Here is a 25,488-nt window from a genome sequence, read left to right as displayed (position 1 = left end):
CCCTGCCCAGCCCCAGCCCATCGTGGATATAGTGAATATCTCCTTTTGCCTGCAGCCAGAGCAGATAGAGCTGAATGCATCCGAGAACTTCAAAGATCTCCCTTGGCAGTGCAGCCTTGGGGTGTGGGTCTCAGGGAAGCCTGGTCCCCCCGTGGCAATGCAGGCCTGAGGGCTTGTGGTGGGGAACAAGACCCTTCCTGGCAAGGTGAGAGAAGGAACACGAGGGGGTGAATGGAGAGAGGGCGGGGAAGCCCCCGCAGGAGAGCAGAGCCTGGACGAGGGGTAGAACACAGGGCAGCCAGGCTAGGGGCCAAGTGCGGGGCAGGGTCATGCCTGGGAAGGGGCAGGACGGGAGGGGAGGGTGGGACAGGGATGGGGACTGGAGGGTTGGCTTGGAGGAGGGACCGGCAGTAGGAGGCGCAGGCTGGGTGCTGCGAAGCCTGCCTGCACCCGCAGTAGTTCCTGTAAAGCTGCCTGCCTGTGCCCACAGGCTGAGCCCTGTGCCCGACAGGGACATCTTGGCATCACCCTGGAGCCCGGAGCTGGGCAGCCGTGGAGCCCGCAGCGTCACTGCCACCGTGCTGCTCCGCTGGAGCCAACCCCAGGGGGCTGCGGACCGTGCTGTGGGGCAAGAGGTGAGGGAGAACCCCGAAGGTGGCAAGGGATGGATGGGACAGACTTGGGGACAGGGGGGAAGGGCCAGCACTAGGGCAGTCCATGCCCACTTCCAGCCCACTGCACCGGCTGGTCCGCATGGGTTTGCAGGGACAGGGACGGTGTCTGCCTCCCTGTGAAGTGCCACTGACCACAGGCACAGCTGGAGTGCCCCAGAGAGCCGTGCCACAGCCCAATGCCTGGCACGGCCCTGATGCCCACTGCTTGGGCATGGGAAGGTCTTGGGAGACAGCTCCCTGCAAGAGGCTGCCTGCTGAAGCCCCAGGCAGGGCAGGCAGTGGGCAAAGCTGGCCACTGATCCCTTGGGGTGATACAGGCATGAGAAAGGGGGAAATTGCCCCATTTCAGCACCGGGCTGTTGGGCAGAAGTGGGTACAGCCCTTTAACCCTGCGGCAGAGACACCCAACCCACAGGATATCACCTTCCACATCCCCCTGCCCAGCCCTTTGCGTAGGTCCTACATCAACAGGCAGCCTTCCAGCTGCAAAGTCCCCATACCCTGCTCCTCGTGCCCTGCTTCCCCAGCTTCTCCGCCAGCTCCTGCCACAAGTGTCCCTCCTCAATGCACACCAGTGCACAGACCCATGAGGATCCCCGCCTCGCGCACACGCATATGGGGTTGGGCGCACACCCCACACCCAGGCATGTGAGCAGAGAGCCCTGCTGTTCACGAGGGCTTGCTGGCAGCATCCCATCCCACATGCTCCCAGGGACACCACTGCCTCGGCTGGCACACCAGCCTGCCCACGCTTCCCCATGCCACCCCTGCCTGTGCATGCAGCAGTGGGGAGCAGGCAGATGCCCGCGGGCTAGTGCAGCAGGGAGCCTGGCCCGGCTGTCCCTCCGTCCCTTAGCGTGCTGGGACACGGCTCCTGTGGGAGGGGGCAGGGGATGCGTGGGAGCATGCAGGCAGCAGGAAGGAAGCCTGCGCTGAACAATAGAGGGAAATGGAGGAACTGGAAAAAGACCCAGTGGCAGCACAGTCAGCACAGATGGTTTAGTGCGGAGCAGCATGATTCATGGGAAAAAGGCCCTCAGCGCTCCGCAGAGAGCCCGCAGCTCGGTCCCGGGGCTGTGCCAGCAAATAATTTGGGGATGAGGGTTCCCAGCAGAGCGGGACCTGGTGGGTGGGCACCGTGCTGAGCACGAGCCCTGGGACATGCTCCTCTGTCTCCAGCTGTGGGTGCTGGCAGCAGGGCGCGCGGGGGCCCATCCCGGTTGGGGGTGGGTGGGAGGCTGTCCCCCCTCTGCCTGCCCGTGAGTCATGCTGACCTCTCCCATGCCCTCGCCAGCAGCGAGAGAGAGAGATTATGGTCTGGCCCTTCCGGCTGCAGAGCCCTCCCCGAGCTGGCCAGCACAGGATCTCATCCCCTGGGAGGGGCCCAGCTGCTCCCCCCATTATCTGCCTTGGGCAGCCCCCTCCACCAGGACACCCTTCTGGCTGCGCCGGGTCTCGTCCTCCTCCCACCCAGCCCCACGCACAGCAGAGCCCAGGATGCCCCAACACCCAGCATCTGCCCGACCACCCACTCCCCCGTGAGCCCCCGGCTGCTCGGTTCCTGTCTGGACTCGGGTCACGGCCTCGCCGACAAAGCGGGGCCAGGATCGGCAGCTCCGGGGAGGGGCGGAGAGGCTTGGAGCTGAGGAACAACAGGATGCCGGCTTCTTGAGCTGGGAGGTGAGCGACTGCGAGGAGAGCAGCAAGCAAGGCGGGGGGATGTTCAGGAGAATCCCGCACTCCCGCCCACAGGATCTGTGCCCTTCACAGCAGTTGAACCCCCTTCTCCCTTCCTGCTTCCTCCTCACCCCCTTTCTCTCCTCCTTCCACAGATGATGGGCTGAGCATCCGTCCCAGAGGCACCCCAGGGCCATGAGCTCCCCGTGCGGTCCTGACTCTGATATTGCAGACTGGCTGGCCACCATCCACTTGGAGAGGTACCGGGATGTCTTCAAGCAGCATGGGTACCACGTCGCCAGAGACGCTGCCTTGCTGGACAGTGACCACCTGCAGCAGATTGGCATCACTGCCACCGGGCACCGCAAAAGGATTCTGAACTTGGCACAGCAGACACGGATGCTCAGTCAATCCCAGGGGGGACCCACAGCAGGAGACACCCATTTCCAAGCCACTGAGGTCCTGGATGCCCTCAAGGAGGGCAAGGATGCCATGAAAGCAGAGCCGGGAGAGGCTACTGACACCTTTGGGACACAGCAGCGTGTCGCTGCACCCGCCCAGGCATCGCCTCTAGAGAAGGACCCTGCTCCTCCCCTTGTGAAGCCAGTTCCCAAGCCGAGGACTATTTTCCCTCGTTCAAAGACGGAGCAAGGCTTGGTGCCCACACCATCAGCACGCACCACCGTGCCAGCACACAGCCTGGGCAGCGACAGGGCACCTGCAGCCTTTGTGGTACTGGAGGGGTTTGTGCCGGGAGAGAGCTCCACGGATTTGGAGAGCCCAGACCCCAGGCCAGCACTGCCACCTGGCCTGGGAGCAACTGTGGCCATGGGCATAGGAGCATCCCGGCTGGGAGCACGGGACAATGCTCGGGAGGAGACACGGTCTCCCCCAGCTCCGGACCATGGACAAGTCCTGGAAGCATCGGAGAAATACCCCACGTCTGCCCCATCTGTCCCACCACGGCTCAGCCACAGGGTCCCCGCAGCAGAGCCCAGCCCTGGAAGTGTGCCAGAGGGACACCCCACATCCAACCCTCCCTTGCCGACCGCAGCTGCCCCAGCCAAGAGAGATCCCTCGCCGTGTCCCAGAGCAGCCTCACAGCCAGCGTCAGGGCAGAGCAGGCTGGAGATGGTGTCCAACATTATCTATGAAGGACTCAAGCCCCCGTCAGCACCCACTGAGGACTCAGGAGGGGAACATGGTCCCCAGGGTCGGGCTCTCGCTCAGCCCCCAGCTCCGTCCCCGCAGGATCTGACCCAGCTGGACAACAAGCCTGAGTAAGCAGATACTTTCCCTTGCCCTGGGGAGCGGAGGGAGGGGTGCAGAGCAGCCAGAGCTGAGGATCCAGAGAGCCCCCACACCCGGGGCCCCGTCCCCAGCCTCTCCCTCCCTGCCTCCGGGTGCTGACAAAGCCTCTTTCACCACCTTCCCTGTGCCTTCCCCGGGCTCTGCATGAGTCCTGCAGGGCAGCTGGGATGCCTCTGAGCTGACAGGGTGTCCCTGGGCCCCTGGCTGGCTTGCTCTGCTTGTGGCAGAAGCTGCTACCCCTCCTCAGCCCCCTCAGGTAACAGGGCTGGGGCTGCCTGACATGGTAAGAGGGTGGCTGAAGGCTTTGGGGCTGGCTCATGCTGTGAGAAAGATGTGAAAAGTTAGAGGGGGGTGAGCTGGGATGGGAAATGTCCAGGAGCCCCAGGAGAAACAGGCTGGTGGGTCCCAGGGTGGGGAGGAGAAGGGAGCAAGGAGAGCACTGGAGGAGGGAGGGGATGCTGCTCATCCCAGGGGGACAAATCCAGGCTCAGCCCTGGTCAGGCACAGCATCCAACCTGTGTAAGCCAGATGGGAATACAAGGTGGAAAAAACTCACAGGCTCCCACCGCATCCCAGCCGCAGCCGCAGTAATCCCTCTCCTGTTTTCCAGCAGTCCCAGTTGGCCCAGTTGGTGCCTGCCCCCCATCCTGAAGAGACCCACCGGCAAGCCAGGTGAGAGCCCTCAGGCCACTGGTGCACAGTGGGGACCTCCTGGTGTCCCCAAAGAAGGGGGATGAGGGGGACATCCATGCACTTTGCCTTTCCCTCCAGGTCCTGCCCCATGCTCCTACCTTGCTCAGGGGCCAGGGTGGGCCAGGGTGGACCAGGGTGGCCCCACGCTAAGGCCACATGTATTTGGGCTGGGATCTCTGTTGTGCCAGACACCCTGGATGTTGGTGTGCACCGTGGTGGGCTCGGTGGTGGGCACCATGGCGGGTCCTCCCCCAGGGCTGGCAGCCCTGTCTGATTGCTGCCCCACAGCAAGCACCACTGACTGCCTTTCCCTCCCATGTCTCTGCCCACAGAGGTCGGTGAGCAGCCCATCAGCCCCTACAGTGAGACCATCTTTGGGCATGTAGCCCCACCCCGGGAGCAGAAGGTGAGAGGAGACTGTGGGGATGGTGGCTGTCCCCTATGATCACTCTGTCACACCAGCTGCTATGAAGTAGGGAGCTACAGCTGGTGAGACCGTGGTGCCCAGCAGTGCCTGTCTGAGCATCACTGCTGGGGTGGGGGGCACAGGCTGAGACCTCCACCCAGTGGGCCAGGCAGGTTGAGGAGGTCTGGGATGGGAGAGAGCAGAGGGGACAGGAGATGTGACCAATCTCTCCTCCCAGGGTGTGGGCATCTCCTCTGATCAGAGCTACGAGGCAGTGTCTGAGCTGGAGCTGGAGCGAGAAGCGTGCAGGTAGGCATCTCCTCCTCTGGGCTGAAGGGGCTGGGCTTGGGCTCTGGGGTTTGCATGCCAGAGGGACACCCCTAGGGACAGCCTGAGAGGCAGTGGGGGTTCTTCCCCCATTGTGGACCTGAGCAGGTGTGGTTGGGATCAGGTCAACCATCTCAAGAAGAGACGATGGTCTTGTAGATGAGAAGGAACCAATGCTGTTGGGTGGCCCTCAAGGGGCAGTGCTTGTCAGTAGGTGCTCTGGGTGCACAGATGGGGCAATGCTAACAGCACTGGGCACCTGCACACCGAGCAGAGCCTGGATTTGGCTGCTGGGAACAGGGAAACACCACGGGGGACAGGGATTGCTCAGAAATGGGCTGGCTCCAAGCTCCAGATGAAGGAATGTGTGATCTCCAAAGGCTCCAGCATCATCAGATCAGTATTTGCTTATCTGCCACACTATGGGGGGCAGCGAGGTTGTGAGGGGCACCTTTAAAATGTTTTTGAAATGTACTTTCCATAACTCCTGATAGCATCTCAGAAAGAGGAAGGAAAGCTCCTCTTCCCATTTCAGATGGGGAGGGTTCCTTTTCCTGTGTTGCTTAGAGAGGAGGCGAGCTGCAGCTCTGTGTCCTTCAGTGTTGCCTGTGGCCATGCTGGCCAGTGCATCCCCATGTCCCTGCATTTCTGGCCCCAGCATTGGTCCGTCCAGCCCTTTTCCTGCTCTGGGTGGCGAGTCACTGCAGCATGGCCTGATCCAGTGTCACAGACAGCCAGACATTGCAGGCAGATGAGAGCCAACACAGGCTGTGCGTACGGAGCTGCAAATACCTGGGAACAGGAGTTCTGTAGCCAGAAATACCAAAATCTGCTGTGGAGACTCTGAACCAGCTGTTCAGAGCAGGGTTGGCTGCTGGCCTGTGGGTCACAGTCTCCATCCACCTGCTTCCAGGGAGCCGGGATACAGAGCATCCAAGGACATCAGCCAGGCATGTGCAGTCCTGGACTCACCAGGAACTTTGCATCCTGGGCTTGCTGGGAAGAGGCAGGATGAGACAGTCAGCAGGGTGTCAGAGGCAGTCATTCATAGTTTTTTTTCCTCTCAGCCCGAGCACTAGCCTGGTGGGGAGTGTGGGAGGTTGAACAAGTGACAGAAAATCCTTTGAAGACCTTTTGCATTGTGTTCATGGACCCCATTGTCCAGCTGCGTCAATACTTTCCTCCCCAGACCAGTCCCACCAGTCTGACCATGATCCCCCTGGAGCAGAGCTAAGGGTTCCTGCTGAGCTGCTGCCAGCCAGCACCGGATCCTGCCCCTGTCTCTCTGGGACCTCCCCTTCTACACTGGTGTTTCTCCAGTTCAGCCAGCTACTCGTCCTGCTGGCTGGCACCTGGCCACTGGGGATATTGTGAGCATGTTCTGCAGCCCACCAACCCACTCATTATGGGAAATACTTGCCAATCCCAAATGTCAGAGAGGCCCTCCCACCCCATTGGCACAATATCTTCCTCCTACCTGAGACACCCCCTCTCACCCTGTTCTCGGGGAGTTTCGTCTGGACCACACCGCTCTGTGTCTTGGGGTCTGGCAAATCACTGTCAGTGTTAGAGATGGGCAGAGCCACCTTGGCCAGCAATGAGATATCCTCAGCAAAGAGGAAGAGGAATATGAAATTCCTCTTAAAACTGGAAGTCCTTGAAACTGGAACCCTCTGAGATCCCAGCAGAGCCTGGAGCATATGGTGGGATTCGCCCACTCTGATGCTGAGCACCTTCATCCGAGCTGGTGATGCTCAGCCCCTCCACGTACTTGTGCAGAGGACAACATCTGCCCTACTTCAGACATCAGCCTCAGCAGGAGAGGTGGCAGAGCAGTGCCTGTGTCGCCCCACAGAGCTCAGGGGACTCAGTCAGACAGCAACTCATCAGGCATTGTCGTGGAGATGGTGAACCCTGCTCTGGTTTGCATAGAGACCCTCAATGAGATGATCCTCAGGCAGATGCCTACCTGGACAGCTTCTCCCCACACCTCAAGGCATCTTCCCTGCAGGAAAAGAAACACTGGGCATGGTGTGTGCTTGACAGCTTGTTCCTTATCTCCCTGCCTACCTCCAGGTCCCCACCAGCAGGTTGATTTTCTCGCCCATGATCCCCATTTGAAGCAACCAGATCCATCAGCAGCTCCTTGGTGCCCTCACCACCAGCAGATCCCTTTTTTTCATCACCCAGCTCTCACACATGAGCAGTGACAGGTTGAGACTGCCCCAACTCAGTGCACCTCAGGCATCACCCTGCAGGCTCAGGTGACCTGGAAATACCCTCTCCTTGACCTGGGGACTCATTTGGCCCTGTGATACATTGTCTTCACTGCCTGACACCAGCTGAAAAGGGAGATGACTTGGCCTTTGCAGACTTCTTGGTTGAGGGCTTCCTCACCAACTCTGTCCTCAAAGGCAGAACTGGCAGATAGCCTGGGTCCTGGCATGCTGAGAGACCCCACTTCAGCTGGGCTGTGAGCTTTGCTTCTCCCTGCCAGATGCTGCTTGTCCTCCAGCTCTTCATGGTTTCAGTGTCTATAAATCTTGGCTCATGAGGGGCTGTCATGGATTTTTCCCCTTTTTCTCTTGCCTTGACCCATTCAGTGGGTCTGTCTCCCACTTGGCTCTGGCACCATAGGCTCACGTCCACCTAGGACCTACAGAATCCTCCAGCCACCTCACTGGCTGGCCAGTCCATCCTGAAGAAGCTAGACACCGGGCTGGGACTCCAGCCAGACAAACCACTCTGCCAAGGCTCTGTTGTGCTAATTAAATAGCAATTTTCATCATGTTTTGAGCCTCCCAGCTGCCCACAGCTATTTCTCATCTTTCTTGCAGATACTGGAGCTAAACAGGCCTTTTTTCCTCTCCACCCACCTCCTCAGCCCCATACATCATCTCACTTCTCCGGAGCTGACCCCTAGCTTGGGTGGCTCCAGCCCAACATCCTCCCAGGCAAGCTTCAGGTCTTGCTTCTGTCCCACATGGTTCAGGGACATTTGATGTCTGATGGCTTCATAAGGTGCCTGTCCAGGGTCAAAGCACAGGTCCATGCAATGCCTTGGTTCCTGCAATGCGGCAGTGCTCAAATCAGGTGCTTGGAGCATTTATGATGTTTGGGGTCATTCTCCAAAAGCATTTGTAGCACATGGACATAAGCTTGAGGTGGTTTCTCATATTCAGTAGCCCCCAGGGCTTTTCTCCTCCATAAATTTCTCCATCTACGACATCCCATGGCAAGGAGTCCCTCAGGTCAGCCACTCCTTTCCTATGTGGTTCTGCACCCTGCTCCTGCTGAGTCCCCTGTCTGATGGTCCCCAGCTCCTGTGACTGAAGCAGAGGTGGCCAGAAGCCTCTCTGCCCTTCTCATGCTGCTCATGACTTCAGAAACTTCCCCCCATCACTCACCCTTTCCCCACTGGAGATCCCCAGCTTGCTCAGGTGCTCCTCAGACAGAAGCTATGACAGGCCTTGGGCCATCTTCATTGCCTTTCTTGGAGCCTTTCCTTCCTCCAGGTACTGGATTGCACAAGTGACCCAGTAGCACAGGAGATCTCCTGCTGGTGCTGGGGTGTCCCGGCTGCCAATGGCAGACATTGCCATGACTCTCTTTCTGCCCATCACCATTGCACCTGGGCAGCTCCCCTGTGAGCTCCTGGGACCGTCAGACATTTTCCAGCACATTTCCTTTTTGGGGAAAGATGAATGTCTGGCTGAGAGGGCTGAGGGGAAGGGGCAGGCTTAGCAGTTTATTTTTACAATTTCCTTTTATTGTTATGGCTGGATAGTCTCACCAGGCCTGGCTGCAGGTTTTAGCATGACTTCCCAAGAAAAGGAGATGGATGCAGGAGTTCCACCAGCCCATCTGTCTGTCCCTCCCAATCATTTTGCAAAATATTTCAGCTGGATGTGAGAGCGGGAGGGTGGGTGCTGTGGCAGGACCTTCTCAGTGTCGTGGACACTGGAGGGGTGGAGGGAGAAGGCAGGCTGAGACCTCCAGTGGGGAGGGAGCTGGCGTGGGTGCAGGGCAGGGAGAAGGATGTGGGCAGGGGGCCCGCCTGGCTTCGGTTGGCTGCCTGTGGTATCAAGAGGGGAGGGACATGCGAGGGGTTTGAAGGTGTGTGGTGGTCAGTGTGGTGTTACTTAAGGTGGGGGTATTACCATTTTGCCAGCTACCCCCAGCCTCGCCATCATGTAGGACCAGCTGAGCCTCAGGCTGCTGGTGGCCACAGAGCTCATCAGCAATGAGCCCTTATCCCACCCTGCAAATGTTCACGTCACTGGGTACCCCAAGAGCTCAGGATAGGGCCAGGAGCAGAGCAAGACATCCTCGAATGGGATTGAGTTGACCAGGACCCCACAAGGTGAGCAGCCATGCTGATGCAGCCAGGCTTCCCCACGGCCCCATTTCTCACAGGACAAGCAGCGAATGCAGCAGCGAGGGGGGAAGGAGCGAGGACGAGGAGACCCGGTCCCGGCTCATCGACCGCATCATCCAGAACGACACGGAAGGGTACTCCACTGTGGAGGCACCAAGGGCCGAGGGTGCCCCATTCAGCCTGCCAGCCCATCTCTACCCAGACGAGGTCCTGGATGACCTCACCATCTCCCCTTACGCCAGCTTCACATCGCTCTCCGAGCCCCGACCCACCATGCTCAGCGGCTGGCTGGACAAACTCTCCCCACAGGGGTATGTGCCCACCCATGGACAGTCTCCATAGCTAAAGACCCCTTGGGCAAGACTGGTGAGGTGGGCACGCTGGTCACCATGCTACTGGGGCAGCCAGACCTCCTCCCCAGAGGAGAAGGACCCTCTTGGGTGCCCTAGCTGTGCTGCAAGGGTGTCTGTGCAGCTGTCCTTGGGGGAAGTGGGGTCTATGAGCAGATATGGGGTCCACGGGGGGATCATCCCCTTGCCAACAGCCCTGTTTTTCTGCCATCCCAACAGGAACTATGTCTTCCAGAGACGCTACGTCCGCTTCGATGGGAAGAACCTGATGTACTTCAGCAGCGAGAAGGTACAGAGGGACAGGATGCGGGCAGTGTGGGGAGGCTGCACCGTGCGGCTTAAGCAGGGTGCCTTGACACCACATGAGCTGTCATATGCCCTTTGCCTTCCTTAATCCTTCTGTAAGGAGCCAGCAATGCCTTACCATCACCAGGGTGGAGCAGCCATGGCCCCTGTGCTCGGTGGGCTCTGGGCACAGCTCCATGCCATAGGAAGCCCAGGGCAGCAAGAATCCCTCTCCCAACAGGGAGCAGGCGAGAGGGGGTCCCGCTGGCTCACAAGCCCTAGGGCAGACTGCAAATGGAGCATCTTTGGGTCCCAGCTGCAGACCCATCCCTACCTGAATCCTCAGCTCCTGCCCGGCTGCTGGTGCCCCCCGGGCTGTGCTACGAGGCAGCACCCAGCCGAGCATCTGGGGGATGTGGAGGATGTGCAGCAGGGGGGAGCTTTTCTCGCTGTGGGTGCAAGCACTGTGGGTCATGTGCGTGGGATGAGTCAACAGTCCCTTCCTGTCCTGTGTCCTCTCATCCTCTGCACAGCCCTATAAGGGCCTGCCACGGGGTGCTGGTGGCTTCCCCCACCACCTGGGATGACAGGCACTGCTGCCCCAGTTCTGCTGCACAGCCAACCAGGCTGGTCCCACATCAGCGGCGCCCATGCAGAAACAGGTACCATGCATGGCCCCAGAGCAGCCACTATTGCAGAAGATTGCAAGCATCCCTCACCCCCGTGGTTATGGTGTCATCATGCCTGGCAAGCCAGTAGGCCGGGTTATGGAGGTGCCCCTCAGGAGGAGCAAAGAGGGGGTAACTCCTCCTGGGGCTCATTCCAGGAGCCCTACCCCAAGGGAGTGATCCCACTGTCCGTCATCGAGATGGCTCGCTCCACCAAGGACAACAAGTTCCAGGTCTTCACCAGCCATCGGATCTTCGTCTTCCGTGCTGAGAATGAGGGTAAGTGAAAACCTGGGCCAACGCCCACCAGTCCCTGAGGAACCATCCCTGCCTCCCTCCTCCAAGCACAGCACCCCGGGGATAGCTCTCATCCCATCCCCAAAACCTCCGGCTGCAATGAGCAAGGGGACCTCTCCCCCTTCCATGCCTGCCGGGTGCTCTGCTACATGCCAGGGTTGTTGGGAAGGGCTCAGACCCACTCCCTCATGCCTGGTCCCCAGCCCAGAGGAACGAGTGGTGCTCCACGCTGCAGAAGAAGGTGACAGAGCAGCGCCTGGTGGGCTCTCGGCCGCGACCTGCAAACACCGCTCACTGCCAGAAGTCAGGAACCCTGGAACTGAAAGGCCAGAAGTCCAAGGTGTTTGCAGCCCTGAGCCTGCCTGAGATGTGGCTGTACAAGAGTGAGCAGGTTTGTGGCTGGAACAGGCTGGCACAGAGGGCTGTGCCAATGGTGGGCAGGAGGGTGAGGGATGGAAGGACCTTGGCGAGGGTCGGTGTCAAAGGGAGAGCAGAGAGGAAAAGGACAGGCAGGAGAAAGGGAATGGTGGAGTGGGAAGCTGGAGAACCTGCACAGAGCAACTGCAATGGGAGCCTGGGCTTGGAGATGCAGGGACTGCCAGGACCGGGTCTCCTCACTACCACTCACTATCCCCTCCCAATCTCCTCATTATTACCAAATTATCTTAATCTCTGCCTGGCACTTAGGTCTTACTCCTATCAAAGAGTCCCAGTCCATCACAGGCCAGGTGGATCAATGACCAAAAAATCCCCACCAAACATACCTGCTGCAACATGGGCTTGCCCCATGGGAGTAGCAGGTCTCTGCCAGCTCATCACACCCTGCCCACTGCCCGTGGAAATCCCCGCCTCCTGCCTGCTAAATTTTTCTCAGCACTCTGTTTTTTTTTCCAGTCACCTCGTTTCTAGTTTGCCTGGTCTGCCCTAAGCAGTATCAAGCCTCGGTGTTCTTTGCTCAAGTCGATACTTGTTTCATGCGTGTGCCTGACTCACTGAGGACCCAAATTCCCAAAACAGAGGGATTTGAATGGCCGGGTTTGGGGACTAGGGGGGAAAACTTGCCTTGCATTTCATAACATACTTGCTGAATGTTTTATGGCAGCCCACATGGGATGGCTGAGAGATGAGGCAAGGTACCAGGTCTGACTGGTCCAAGCAGAGCAGTGATGGGAGTGGGGGTACCAGGCGCAGCTCCCTGGCTCCAGCCCCAGTATCACAGGCATGTCCAGGGTGGAGTGTCCACTGTGGCTGTGGTGCTGCAGAGCCAACACCAGCGTCACTCTGAATTGCAGTTCTTTAAAATGGGCATTGCCATCTGCGTGATTGAGATGCGCGGCTCCACCATCCGCGAAGCTAAGAACCGCAGCTTTGAGCTCATCACTCCCTTCAAAACATTCAGGTACCCTGTGTGACCAGGTGGGACAAGGTTGGGGGAGCAGCCGGGCACCGGACACAGGTGCTGGAAGCTCCAGGCTCCTGAGTTTCAGTTGTGCTGGTGCTCGTAGCTTCGTGGCGGAGTCGGAGCGGGAGAAGCGGGAGTGGATGGAGGCACTGCAGGAGGCCATAGCCGAGATGCTCTACGACTACGAGGTGGCAGAGAAGATCTGGTCCAACAAAGCCAACAAACACTGTGCAGACTGCTGGGCTCAGAGTCCCGACTGGGCATCCATCAACTTGTGTGTGGTCATCTGCAAGCAGTGTGCAGGCCAGTACATCTTCCTGGGGGGCACGTGGGGCTCCCGGCGGGTGTGGGATGGACCTGCCTGGGCACGTAGGGTGCTGGCTGGGGTACAGGTGCCACTTGGGTGACGGCCCTTCAACAGGATCAAGGGGTGCTCACTCACCTGCTCTCCACAGGGCAGCACCGTAGCCTGGGCTCCAACATTTCCAAGGTGCAAAGTCTGAAGCTTGACACCAGCGTCTGGTCCAACGAAATTGTACAGGTAGAGGCACTCAGGGCAGGGCGCTGGGGCTGGCACGGCACGCTAAGGGGCCAGGCTGCTTCACCGGGCAGGGCAGCAGCCCCACGGTCTCCCCCAGCATGCAGGGATGCCAGCATCCAGCTGGTTCTGGTGCTCGCCATGACCAGGGGACTCTCCTGCAGCTCTTCATCATGCTGGGGAATGACCGAGCCAACCGGTTTTGGGCTGCTCGCCTCCCCACTGCTGAGGCGCTCTACCCGGATGCCAGTGCTGAGCAAAGACGAGACTTCATCTCCCGCAAATACCGAGAGGGTCGGTACCGCCTGCCCCACCCCCACTATGCCACTCAGGAGGACGTGCTCCAGGTAGGGACCACCTTGGGATGCAGACAGGATGCTGGGGTGTTGGGAACCACTCCAGAGTTCTGGGTCTGAGATGCCAACACCTCCTGCTTGGCTGCATGTGCCCACACCCCTGTGCCAAGCAGTCCTGCTGTCTCAGGTGGGAGGTTGTGCCCTGCTTTGCCTGCCTTTGAGCACCTCTGACAGTGGGCTGGGGGGTCTCCATGAGCCAGGATGTGGTCCCTACAAGAGCCTGTCTTGTCCCAGGCACTGTGCACTGCTGTGGCAGGACCAGCCCTGCTCAAGACTGTGCTGAAGTTCTTCTCGTCCTCGGAGGCTGGGCTGGCAGCTGACCCTGCCGTCTGTGAGGTGGCCCCTGGGGCCGACCTTTGGTGGGGACCGGAGAGCAAAAGACCCAGGAACCATTCAGGTAATGAAGACCCTCAAGCCCCATATGGCTGTTATGGGGGGCGTCCTCCTTACCTCTGCCCTCGACTGCATGCCCTGAGGCTGGGGACAGACATCAGGTGCTATGGGTCTCTGGGGGACCTGCCTGCCCCACTGCACCCCTCTTTTGGGATAGGCAAGACAGCGGGTTCCTCTGAAGCCCCTAAGAGGGAACCCCATGCCTGATGCATCCCCTTGCCTACACCTGCATGAGTGGTGTGTCCCTGCCTCCCAGTACCCACATTTTAGTGGGTCACTGCTTCTGTCCTACTCTCAGCACTGTTCCCCACAGGTAGCCCCCACACACAGGAACTGGGTCCAGAGGGCGTCTACAATGAGATTACGCAGCCCGTGACACACAGCGGGTACCTGTACCGGTCCACAGCCCCCACCAAGCTTCCAGGTGCCAAGAAGAGCAAAGAGGGTAAGTGTGGGGAATGTGGGGGAACAGCCAGTGGGGTGCTCACCCCAGTGCCACTGACCCCCCCCCCAATCCCGCAGACTTCCAGCGCACCTGGTGCTCCCTGGAGAGAGCCCTGCTCTTCTTTGAGACAGAGAAATGCACTGAGCCCCTGGGCCACATCGAGAGTGGGGACCTCATCTCCCTGGGTGTGAGCAGAGCCCCGGCTGTCACCAGCCCCAGCCCCACTGAAAGGTACTCCCAGCCTCACCCCCACTGCTTGCCCAGAGAGCCCATGGGCACGCAGATGGCAGGGACGGGCGTCACACCCTGCTTGGTGCAATGGTCTGGTGGCTTTGGGTGCAGGTTCGGGGTAGGGGCTGCCCTGATGGACTAGTTCGTCCTCTGCAGGTTTCGCTTCACCCTCGAGCTCTTCCTCATTGGGGAAAAAGTGCAGCAGCTGGGAACCGAAGGACCAGAGACGCTGCAAGCCTGGGCCAGTGCCATCGGCAAGGTGAGCCAGCCCCAGCCCCAGCACCCCGTGCCACTGGTGGGTTCCTGGGGCCCATCCCTCCTTCTCCATTGTAATTCCTCCCAGCTCCCCACCCTCTTCATCCTCTGTGTCAAGCACCCTCCTTCCCTTTCTAGGGACTCCCATTCTCCCCAGTGACCTGCCCCCATCCTCAAGGGTGTCCGTGCTTGAGGGTTGAGCCGTGTCTTTACCCAGTTTGTCTCTTGCTCCATCCTGCAGTGGTTCACGCCCATGAGCTGTCATTGCCTGCTGGGCTACGAATTCCAGCGCGTGGGCCAGCTGCGCTACAAGTGCATGCTCAACCCTGAGAGGTGGCAGCAGGCCTTCTTCATCCTGCAGAAAGCCCACCTCTTCATCTGCCCTGCCGAGGACAACGGGGCTGAGGACAGCATCAACCTCCGGCGGCTGCAGGAGCTCAGTAAGTGCCATGTCACAGCCCAGGATGGGCACCACACAGTGGGTAGCCATACACAGCTCTGACACCTCTACTTCTCACCCCAATGCAGGTCTGGTTCCCCCCACAGAGACCCCTGAGAAGAAGGAGCTGCTGGTCCTCGTGGAAATGGGAAGGTAAGTCATGGCTGCAGAATGTGCCAAGTGAGCTCAGCAGGCTGCCGGGGCAAAGGCACTCTTCCGTGGTTCAATGCTGATCCCAAACCCTCGGTGGGGATTGCTTCTGGGACAGCAGGGCTGTGGCCAAGGGGCCTACAGAGAGCACCCCAGAGTGGGGTCTCTCACCAGGGTAGGGTGTCTCTCGGCTCAGCCTGGCTATGCCCTGTCCCGAGCAAAGCTGTGCCTACAGGCAGGAGGGGGTAACCCATCCCCCCACCCCGACAACCTTCATTCCCTCTTCTCTGCCCTTGTCGTTCTCAGGACATTTTACCTGCAGGGCTTGTCACGGGCAGACTCAGCAGCATGGTACGCTGACATCCAGGCATCAGCGGGGGGCCGAGGTAATGCACTGAAGGACCAGCAGCTGAGCCGGGGGGACATCCCCATCATCGTGGACAGCTGCATCGCCTTCATCACACAGTACGGTGAGTCCAGTGTGGTGGCATCACTGCCGGAGCATCCTCCGGCACACACCGGGCAGAGGAGGGGTCCAGGCAGGAGGCACTGCTCTCGAGGCACCAGCCCCACTGGGAACTCTCTGGGCAGGATTGGGCCCCTGTGACCCTATGTCCCTGCCCCAGGGCTGCGGCACGAGGGGATTTACCGCAAGAATGGAGCCAAGTCCCGGATCAAGGTACTGATGGAGGAGTTTCGGCGGGATGCCCGCAATGTCAAGCTGCGCATCAATGACAACTTCATCGAGGACGTCACCGATGTGCTGAAGAGGTTCTTCCGCGAGCTTGAGGACCCTGTCTTCACCCTGGAGCTGCACCCACAGTGGAAGGAGGCTGCAGGTACCTCGTTCACCCAACGCCTGCTCCCACGCTGGGCTGCCTGCCAGGGACCCCCAGGGCTGGTGTCCCTCAGGAAGGCGTCCCGGTACCAGCCCTAGAGCCATGTCAGCTCTGTGTCCACTGGACTCAGAAATGGTCCACGACTTGTTTTCCTCCCTCCAGAAATCTCCTCGAAGCCCCAGCGCCTGGAGAGGTACAAGGAGCTCATTCATCGCCTGCCTCGCCTCAACCACAAGACCCTGGCTGCGCTGATAGGGCACCTCTACCGGTCAGTGGGCCACCTCCCAGATGGGTCCTCTGGTCCAGCCAGGGTCCCCAGAGCCAGCCAGCAGCGTGAGGTCTCCCCACTGCCCAGGGAACACTGGCTTCCGTCCCTGTGAGCCAGGAAGAGCCCAGTGGCCACGCCCTGCCCCACCAGCCCCCCAGCAGAAATACATGGGGTGTGCTGCAGTATGCTACTCGGGGATACCTCAAAAGTTCCCAAAGGGAGATTGACAGGATGTTCGGGAGTAGGTGACACCCTCCTAAAGGATGTAATCTTCATGAGTGCCCAAAAAACAGGGAAAAAAACGAGTTCCTGTCCCCAACTCAGAGTATGAGGTGGGGCTGTTGTCTGGTTTGACGGCAGCTGGAAGTCCTCCAAACTGGAACTGCTCGGCTTGAAGAGGAGCTGGGGAAAAATGGGCTGGTTTTCAGGAAAGTTTTTATGAGGCAGAGGAGTGTGGCTGGGACTGAAGCCCCATCCAAAGAGGTCCCTCACCTCTGTCCTCCTTGGCCCAGGGTGCAGAAATGTGCAGACCTCAATCAGATGAGCACCAAGAACCTGTCGCTGCTCTTCGCACCCAGCCTTTTCCAGACTGATGGCAAAGGGGAGCACGAGGTCAAGGTGATGGAAGACCTCATTGACAACTATGTCAGCATCTTCAACGTAAGCTCCCTGCAGGGGCCTCGCCAGCCCCCTCCATGCTGAACCTATCCATCTCCCCTTGTATGCCCCCATACATCATCTGCTTACATCCCTCCATCCTGGCCCTGTGTCCGCAAGCCATATCCCACTCCACATTGACTCCATGTGTCTCCCTTCTCACCCTGTGCACCTTTCCCCTGGCAGATTGACGAGGACCAGGTATCCCAGATGGATCTGGAGAACAGCCTGATCACCACCTGGAAGGACACCCAGGTACTAGGGATGTGCTTGCCAGCCCCCACCATGTCAGAGACCCCCGGGCTGGTGGTACTGGCTGGAGGATGGGGGCACTCCCATCTGCCTACCTTGTGTTCCTGCTGTCCTACACCAGATATTTGGGGAAGGACCTTCCCTCACTTGTCTCCCCTATGCCCATCACCTTGAGGCTCCTGCCCAGGGGAGAAGCAGCCCCAGCTCCCTGGGACACCCTCACCAGCCCCTGGGGAGAGGGGATGTGCACAGTACCCATGCCAGCATGGCACCAATGCCTCCTACTCTTCCCCCAGCTCTCCCAAGCAGGGGACCTCATCATCGAGGTTTACCTGGAGCAGAAGCTGCCCGACTGCTGCGTCACCCTCAAGGTGAGTCTCAAAGGAGGGCCGTGCCAGAGGAAACAAGGAGGGATGCAGGCTCCTGGGGTAGCTTGTCCCTGGGAACCATCCTGCCACCACCCATGGCAGCTCCCCACGTGTCTGGCCCCAGGTTTCCCCCACGATGACAGCAGAGGAGCTCACCAACCAGGTGCTGGAGATGCGCAACGTGGCCGCTAGCCTGGACATCTGGCTGACCTTCGAGGTCTTGGAGAACGGGGAGCTGGGTGAGCATGGTAGGGATGGCACGGGGAGATGCTCTCGGCACAGCCGGACTGGTGAGAAGGAGGTGTGGGATATGGGGGTCAGCTTTCTGCCAGTGGCGGGGGGACAGGGACTGGCACAGTGGAGGAGATATGGCAATGACAGTGTCCCTGCCCCTCCAGAGCGGCCCCTGCACCCCAAGGAGAAGGTGCTGGAGCAGGCTTTGCAGTGGTGCAAGCTCCCAGAGCCCAGCGCTGCGTACCTGCTGGTGAGGAAGGTCCCCATCGGTGAGGGCAGCTGTCTCTTCACAGGTAAGGCAATCACAGAGGGTCCCAGCGCCTAGGAGTGTCCCCAGAGGGGGATAGCTCTGCCCCAGCTTCCTTTGGCCACCTCCCTGCAGCCATCAGGGGCACATCCCTGAGACCCACAGCCACCCTCACATGTCCTCAGACCTCCTGACCCCTGTCTCCTCCCACTGGGCAGGCGCCAAGCGTGAGACCCCCAAGTGTGGGCTGCTGAAATGCCGTGAGGAGCCCCCCAAGCTGCTGGGGAACAAGTTTCAGGAGCGCTACTTCGTCATCCGGGACCGGAGGCTGCTGCTGCTCAAGGAGAAGAGGGTACTCAGGGGATGCTGTGGGGATAGACTGGTGCCCCAAGAGCAGAAGGAGAGACAGGGAGGGGGAGCCTAGTGATAGTGGTAGCACGGTGGTGACTGTCCTCCTGGCCCGGAGGCTGGCACCAAGCTGAGCTGACCCAATGGATCTCCTTCCCCAGAGTGCCAAGCCGGAGCGCGAGTGGCCCCTGGATGCAGCCAAGGTTTACATGGGTATTAGGAAGAAGCTGAAGCCACCAGCCCAGTAAGTGGGACCTTCCCTGGAAGTCGCCCTGGGGCACGCACCCCTTGGTCCCTGCCCCCAGCACCCTGCACGCAAACCCAGCTGCTGGGAGCATGCCAAGCTCCACCAGGACCCAAAGCCATGACAAGCCTGGGCCCATGGGGCAAACTTATCCCTCCACCCCACTGCCCACGGACCCTGGGCTGTGTCTGAGCTTGGTGGTGCTGCCCCACAGCCCGTCTCTTCCTTTCCCAGGTGGGGTTTCACGCTGACCCTGGACAAGCAGCAGCTGTGAGTACCTGCCCCTGCCATCCTAGGGATGGGGGGATGTTGAGATCTGTCCCCAGTTTTAGTGGGAGTGGGACAGCCAAGGGCAGTGTGACAGGGCCCTGGGGCTCAAGACAGAGCTGGTGCCTGGCTGGGGCACTCAAGGGACAGAGTGGTGGGGCCAAATGCTCCCTGGCACAAGGTGGGGCCCAGGGTCCAGGGGCAATCCATCTCCATACCATGCACCCTTCCTACCTCCCCATCCACATCAGCACCCCTGGGAGATGCACCTTCCAAACACCCAGCACCAGGCTCCAGAGGGTTCCCAGCCCAGATGTGAGTGTCACCTCCATGGCTGTGCTGCCTGCCAGCCTTCACCCAACACTGCTCTGTGTCTCCACGCACCCAACACTGGGTATTCCTGCACCCTGCACCGAGCTGGGCTCCCTGCCCCTGTCTCCCTGGCATCACTGGGTACCCGGGCACACCCACCCATCCTGCTGATCCTGTCCCCGTTTTCCTGACACTGCTGGTGCTGGGGCAGCAGCTGAGCACGTCACCTGCCCCCCAACATGGGGCTGAGATGTTCTTCTAAAGGCAGCAAGGGCAGCTGAGCCGAGGTGCCTCATAGGTGCCCAATGAGCTCTCGCCTTGCCCTGAAGCTACGATTTGGGCGTGCAAAGAGTTTCAGAGGTGCAGCCCAACTGGGTGTAGTTGTGCCTGACAGCCCCGGGCTCACAGGCAAGGTGACAAGGAGATGTGCACCCTGGGAGATGCGCACCCTGGGAGATGCGTCTTCCAAGCCCTGGCCCTGCTCCCTGGCAGCTTCTCAGCTGACTCCTCTGCAGGTACCTGGTGTGCTCGGGGCAGGCTGAGCTGTGGGACTGGACCACCAGCATCCTCAAGGCTCAGGTGGGTGCAGACTGGTTGGGATGGGATGGGACAGGGGCTGGCAGGGCAGCCTGGCATGACCCCCCCTCCCTGCCCTGTCCTTGTGCACAGCACGATGACCTGCGCCCTGTGATCATGCGCCGGCGCTCCTCCTCCGACCTCGCCAAGCAGAAGTTCGGCACCATGCCACTGGTCCCCTTGCACGGGGACAGCACCGACGCCACCATGCTCTCTGCCAACCAGACCCTGGTAAAGCCCCCACAGCTACCCCTGCCTATGGGTGCTCCTGCACCCACCCAGGTCCATGCACCCATCCCGAGACCATGCGCCCACCCCTGGGCCCTGGAGGCGGGTGCATGCTGCCTGGCACCGATGGATGCTTTGGATGTGTGTCCCTGTGCTCGGCGGTGTGTGCGTGCTGCATGCTCTGCTTGTGTCTGTGCCACCTCTCTGTGCGTGCAGGGCCCTGTGAGGGCATGTGGGGTGCTGCACCCCACTGCCCGTCCTCTGCCTGCCGAGGCACCCGTGACCCTGCTCCGCACTATCCCGTGCTTACCTCTGCCCGTCTCCTCTGTTTCTAGCGCCGCCTGCACACACGAAGGACTTTGTCCATGTTCTTTGTAAGTACCCGCACACGTGGAGCGCGTCCGTTGCTGGCTTTGCACCGTGCCTCCTGGCTACGGCGGCAAGGGCTCACCTGCAGCATCCCACCTGCACTCAGAGACATGCCCGGGCCATCCTGCCCATGCCGTGTGGCAGAGGAGAGGGTGCCTATTGCTCTGTGTGTCCCATACCCGGGGATGGGGGACCCTGCATGGTCCCAGTGTGTGCAAGCAAGACCACAACAGTCCAGCCCAGCTCCCAGAGTCTCTCCTGCTGGGTGCACATTGCCCAGAGGGCATCCACATAAGAAACGTGAGGAAGTAGGTTTGGGTCCTCCTCACCATCAGGTTATTTCCCTGGGGGCCACCTGGCTGGATGCCACCTCACCTGGCTTTGTGCTCTGTGTGGGCACCCACCTGCCCTCCCCACCCCAGACCGTCTCTGCCAAGGGATGTTGGGCTGGTGCCACAGCCTGGTGGCATGGACCATGCCTTGGCAGGAATCAAAACTCTCCCCGTCCATCAGCAATGGGGGAAAAAAGGGGAACAGGGACTAAGTCAAGAGACCTGTTGGAGGGTGGGTACCCTGCAGGCACCAGCCCCACATTGAGGGGGCAAGGCTACCCGGGCAGCACCCGAGTGTAGGGAGGGCAAGATGAGGGGGGATGGAGGGGTACAGCTGAGCAGTGCGGACCGTGTCCCTCACACTGACGCCCCCGCCCTTCCCCAGCCCATGAAGATGCACCAGGACTCCCTGGAGGAGCAGCAGGAGAAGGAGGTGGATGCCGATCCTGTCTACGAAGAGGTGGGCAACTTCCCCGAGCTGGCTGCACTGGAGCTGGGGCGAGGGCTGCTGGCAGACCTGTCGGCCGTGCCCCCTGTGGACAGGTCCAAGAAGCCAGCCCCGTTCCCAGAGCAGCCCCCGGACACAGCGCTGCGCTCCTCGCTGCCTGCCAGCCCGGCTCAGAGGGCGGCAGGTCCCTCCGTCCCCAAAGCCCTGTCCCTAGAAAGGGGCTTGAACCTGGAGAGCGACAAAGCTCCAGCCCAGGGGCTCAGACCCACCAAAACAGCCTCCCTGGAGAGGAACGTGGAGCCTTCTGTGGCACTGGGCAGAGACTGGGAGCAGGCAGCCACACCAGGGAGCAGTCCCAGCACAGAAACCTCCCTGGAGAACCCCAGGAAGAGGAGCATGCAGTCTCCCTCCCCCATCAACGACAAACTCATCCAGGAGCTCAGCAGTGTCATCCTCAGGAAGAACGAGGGCCAGCCACCGGGGCCGGGCCAGCCGGTGACATGACCTGGTGTGTCGAAGGGGCAGCCACCGACCTGGGGGTCAATTCGCACCCGGCGGCAGCGACAACAGGTACCCCACACTCCCACATCATGGAGCCTGCACCCTCTTCCTCCTCCTCCTGACCCCAGTGCTGGGCTGGGAACCAGGACCAGCGGGGAGCAGGGGACTAGTCGGGGCTGGGATGCTGTGGGGCGGTACCCCCTGTCGGGAGGGCTGAGGATGCTGCCACACATTGCTCTTGCTCATAGGTGGCACATCTGTCATCAGGCCCAGTGCCAAGGGAAGAAACTAAAAGGGAGAATAAAAGCCTGTCCGCATGTTTTGGCAGCACCGCACAGTGTCAGGCAGGGGGGCATGTGGTGCCTTCCAGCCCAGGGGAACACAGCATGATGTCCCCTCCCCAGCACTGGGCCCGTGGGGCAGGGTCAGGACACCCAAGTCATCCCCCACTTCCATTCTTGCATCTACTGTGGCATATTTTAGTGGGGGGTCAACAGGAGCAGGGCTGGCCGTGTGTGCTCGGCGCATAGTCCTGGCGATGGAGGACGGTTCCTGCTCAGCTGGGGTATTTATACCTGTTCCTTCCACCAGTGGGGAGAAATAAAGTTTTATTTGTACTCTGGAGGGTTTGGTCACTGCAGGAGGAGTGGTGAGGGATGCATGGGATGGCGGCAGCACCAGCGGCGTCAGAGGAACTGCAAAACTGGGGCAAAGCCCTAGTGAACCTCAGATCCAGGGCAGGATTTTCTGCCCACGTCTGCTGCCAGCCTGGGATGGCATGGCCCTTCGTGCTGGGTACCAAACTGCAGGGTCCTCCCCTCCCAGGGGCAGGGGGACACAGCCCAGCACCCTCTAGCCCTGCCTACAGCTGGCTCTACTCACTGGACCTCAGGGGCAAGACTGTCTTCTCCGAGGCCCTCCCTGATGAGGTCTTGAGCCCTCCCGGGCAGCAGCTGACTGCAGCCCGGACCCAGCCCCGAAAATCCTCGGAAACGTAGAAGTAGACGAAGGGATCAAAGCAGTTGTTGAAGGCACTGAGCACCAGGGCCACAGCATACCAGATGTAGGTGACGTTGTGGCACCCTTTGGCCTCCAGCATGTAGTGGATGAAGAGCAGCACGTTGCTGGGGGTGAAGCAGAGGATGAAGACCAGCAGGACCAAGGCCAGGACATGCACCAACCGCCCATAGTGTCTCCTTTTGGCCAGCAGCCGCACCAGGATGCAACTGTAGGAGATGGTCATGAGCACAAACGGCAAGCCAAAGCCCACCCCCACCAGGGAGAGGAAATAGTAGGCAAGGAACATGTGCTTATCCTTGTCCAGGACATCATGGCACGTTGTGATGTTCAGGTTCGAGATATGACTTATCTGGGGGTGCAAAAGCAGAGGGCTCATGCCCAGCCCCACCACCAGCCAGACGCCCACACAGACACTCGCCTTGCCCCGTGTCCAACTGGCGCCCTTCCACAGGAATGGGTGCACCACAGAGATGTAGCGCTCCAGGCCGATACAGGTGAGGAACAGGATGGAGCTGTACATGTTCCCGTAGAAGAAGGCCATCATTGTGCGGCACAGGTAGTCCCCAAAGAGCCAGTGATTGCCCAAAAGGTGGTAGGAGATCTTGAAGGGCAGCAGGAGGACAAAGAGCAGGTCAGCACTGGCCAGGTTGAGCAGGAAAAGGGTGCTGGAACATCTCCTGAAGTTGGCCACCAGGACCCAGCAGGCCAGAGCATTGGCTGGCAGCCCCACGAGCAGGACCACAGAGTAGAGGGCAGGGAGGAGGCGGGTGGTGAGGGTGCTGTTGAGGAAAGTTTCTATGGAGGCGTTGGGACACTCATCTTCTTCTTGGGGAGTGAGGGGGATCAAGGCTCTCCCTTTGCTGCGCACTGCGGAGGACACAAGGCATCAGGCTCAGCTGAGACCCCCCTCCCACTGCCCCTTCCCACTCGGGACCACACAGGATCTGTCACCCCTCCCTGCAGACCCACTGGCAAATGCCGGAGTTTGCATCTCCCTGACCCATGGCAGGGGCAGCTCGAGACAAGGGAACCCTTAACATCCCACTGCCCCCGCCACCCAGACCTGTGCCACATCCTGTGCTGTCTGTGGTGGTCTGTGTCTCCTGGTGGTGCCAGACACGCACCCTGCCCACAGTCCAGATGGGTTCTGCTCCCACATGCCGCTACGGTGACACACGGCTCTGCCAATGTCCCTTTTCCTACTGAGCCCAGCACAGTGGGTCCTCCACAACCCAACGGGATCAAAAGGGCACATAGGAAACCCACGCCAGGACAAGGTCAGGATATGGCCACCCATGCCAGGATGGGAGATGTTCTCCCACTGGAGCTTCTGTCTCCTCTTCCTCCTCCTGGCCAGCCCCCCAGCTCAGCCTCCCACGCCACTCAGGTCTGTGCACTCCTCCCCGTCTTCCTGTGGTCGGAGGCTTTTCACTGCGTGCTCAGAAAAAAAGTGAAGAACAGGAAGGTCCCGGGACACCAGACAAACAATTTCTGATCAAATCCCTTTTATGGCTTGCTCAGAAATCACAGTGGACTCTGCTCACCCGCACATCAACCCCGGCTCCAAAAGCTCCATCCAGGTGGTCCCCAGGACGTCCAGGCCCAGGGGACCCCAGCTACATCCAACAGTTTTCCCGCAACCTTTGTCACCTCTCCGCATCCAGATGACAGGGGAAACTCAGGTTGGGAGAGCAGTAACCTCATTTTTGCTGCCAAAAGGGGAAGGGGTGGCGGGGTTTCAGGTCCTCACTTAGCTTTTCAACATGGACACCCAGGGACGGCAGCAGAGCAATGCCCTGAGCTTTCACCGTGACACCCGGCTATCCCCTCCGATAGGGTGGGGGTATCACGGGACACAATGTCGGGGTCCCCCAGCAAAGCCTCCCTGCCCTGCTCCATCAGACCCCAGCCCCACCAGTGCACTTACTTGGGGAGGATTGGGTGGCCGAGCCGAGCCAGGCACAGCCAAGCAGGAGGGTGATGCAGGCAGCAGCCGGCCGGGACATCTCCGCAGGGTGGCCTCTGCGCAAGCTGGGTCTCCACAAATGCCACAGGCAGGACAGGCACCAGCACCCTCCCCGCTGTCACCCTTCCTCTTTGTCCTCTACGTCACGCCCTCGTCCCCGTGGTCCAAGCGGCCAGACAGGAGGCGGGGAGCACGAGATGACCACCAGCTGTCACTGCCGCCAAGCACTCAGGGGACGTCACCAAGGCCGGGGTGGTTTCCAGCCACTGTCACGCAATGGGATGCTGAGGGGAGGAGGAAGCAGACGTAAGGCCGACGTCGAAAGACGGTCATGAACCACAGGGGGCAGGTGGAGCTATACTTGTCCTAAGCGTGGGGCAGGAAGAAGGCTCCCAACTGGCTCCCAGCCCGGTGACATGGGCCCCTGCCCCATTGCAGCATCCCAAGTCACAGGGCACCCCACCTGCCCAGCGCTGCCAGGACTGGACATCCCCAGGGACTGTCGCCTCAGTCAGGCTGACAAGCCAATGTCACCCTGTAGATGGGTCCCACTCTGCCGTCCCCTTCCTGTCACCCAAGTGGGTGCTGGGTGGCCCCCGATCCATTTTCCCGGCTCCCTGCTGCAGGAGAGGGGCTACGGAGGGGAATGACGGACCCGGTGACACGGCCCCAGCCTTGTGCATTGACATGCAGCTGGGGAAGCAGCTGACCCCAAAAATGTCAGAAAAAGAGCAAAA

The 25,488-nt window shown here is 60.2% G+C and overlaps 2 protein-coding genes across 7 annotated transcripts; one reads left to right on the top strand and one right to left on the bottom strand.

Moving 5' to 3' along the window:
- Positions 1 to 431: 431 nt before the first annotated feature.
- Positions 432 to 21,899, top strand: ARAP3 (ArfGAP with RhoGAP domain, ankyrin repeat and PH domain 3). Of its 6 annotated transcripts, none has more exons than XM_063349229.1 (34): positions 432 to 635; positions 2,507 to 3,631; positions 4,276 to 4,334; positions 4,688 to 4,761; positions 5,000 to 5,070; positions 9,505 to 9,777; positions 10,036 to 10,105; positions 10,928 to 11,048; positions 11,270 to 11,457; positions 12,359 to 12,465; positions 12,572 to 12,771; positions 12,924 to 13,009; positions 13,171 to 13,353; positions 13,597 to 13,759; positions 14,069 to 14,200; positions 14,278 to 14,431; positions 14,588 to 14,690; positions 14,928 to 15,126; positions 15,215 to 15,278; positions 15,582 to 15,745; positions 15,902 to 16,114; positions 16,277 to 16,382; positions 16,895 to 17,042; positions 17,226 to 17,294; positions 17,588 to 17,662; positions 17,784 to 17,898; positions 18,058 to 18,186; positions 18,359 to 18,492; positions 18,650 to 18,732; positions 18,967 to 19,002; positions 19,827 to 19,890; positions 19,981 to 20,118; positions 20,451 to 20,489; positions 21,202 to 21,899. In XM_063349229.1, the coding sequence occupies exons 2-34, from the start codon at positions 2,547 to 2,549 to the stop codon at positions 21,766 to 21,768; spliced, it is 5,412 nt and encodes a 1,803-aa protein (XP_063205299.1). In that variant the 5' UTR covers positions 432 to 635; positions 2,507 to 2,546; the 3' UTR covers positions 21,769 to 21,899. The 6 variants fall into 6 exon arrangements, with proteins under 6 accessions (XP_063205299.1, XP_063205298.1, XP_063205300.1 ...); XM_063349228.1 differs by having other exon boundaries at positions 4,273 to 4,334; XM_063349230.1 differs by lacking the exon at positions 20,451 to 20,489 and having other exon boundaries at positions 4,273 to 4,334.
- Positions 21,900 to 22,207: 308 nt separating this feature from the next.
- On the bottom strand, positions 22,208 to 24,945 carry LOC134522018 (proteinase-activated receptor 3-like). The gene is made up of 2 exons (XM_063349231.1): positions 24,713 to 24,945; positions 22,208 to 23,652 (listed from the first exon to the last, which is right to left on the bottom strand). Exons 1-2 carry the CDS (start codon positions 24,789 to 24,791, stop codon positions 22,640 to 22,642), a joined length of 1,092 nt encoding a protein of 363 aa, XP_063205301.1. The 5' UTR covers positions 24,792 to 24,945; the 3' UTR covers positions 22,208 to 22,639.
- Positions 24,946 to 25,488: the final 543 nt, after the last annotated feature.

Source organism: Chroicocephalus ridibundus, chromosome 11 (genome assembly GCF_963924245.1).
Source record: "Chroicocephalus ridibundus chromosome 11, bChrRid1.1, whole genome shotgun sequence".
Classification (NCBI taxonomy): Eukaryota; Metazoa; Chordata; class Aves; order Charadriiformes; family Laridae; genus Chroicocephalus; species Chroicocephalus ridibundus.
The sequence above is the reverse complement of the archived record's forward strand: the minus strand, read 5'-3'. Positions and strand labels throughout refer to the sequence as shown.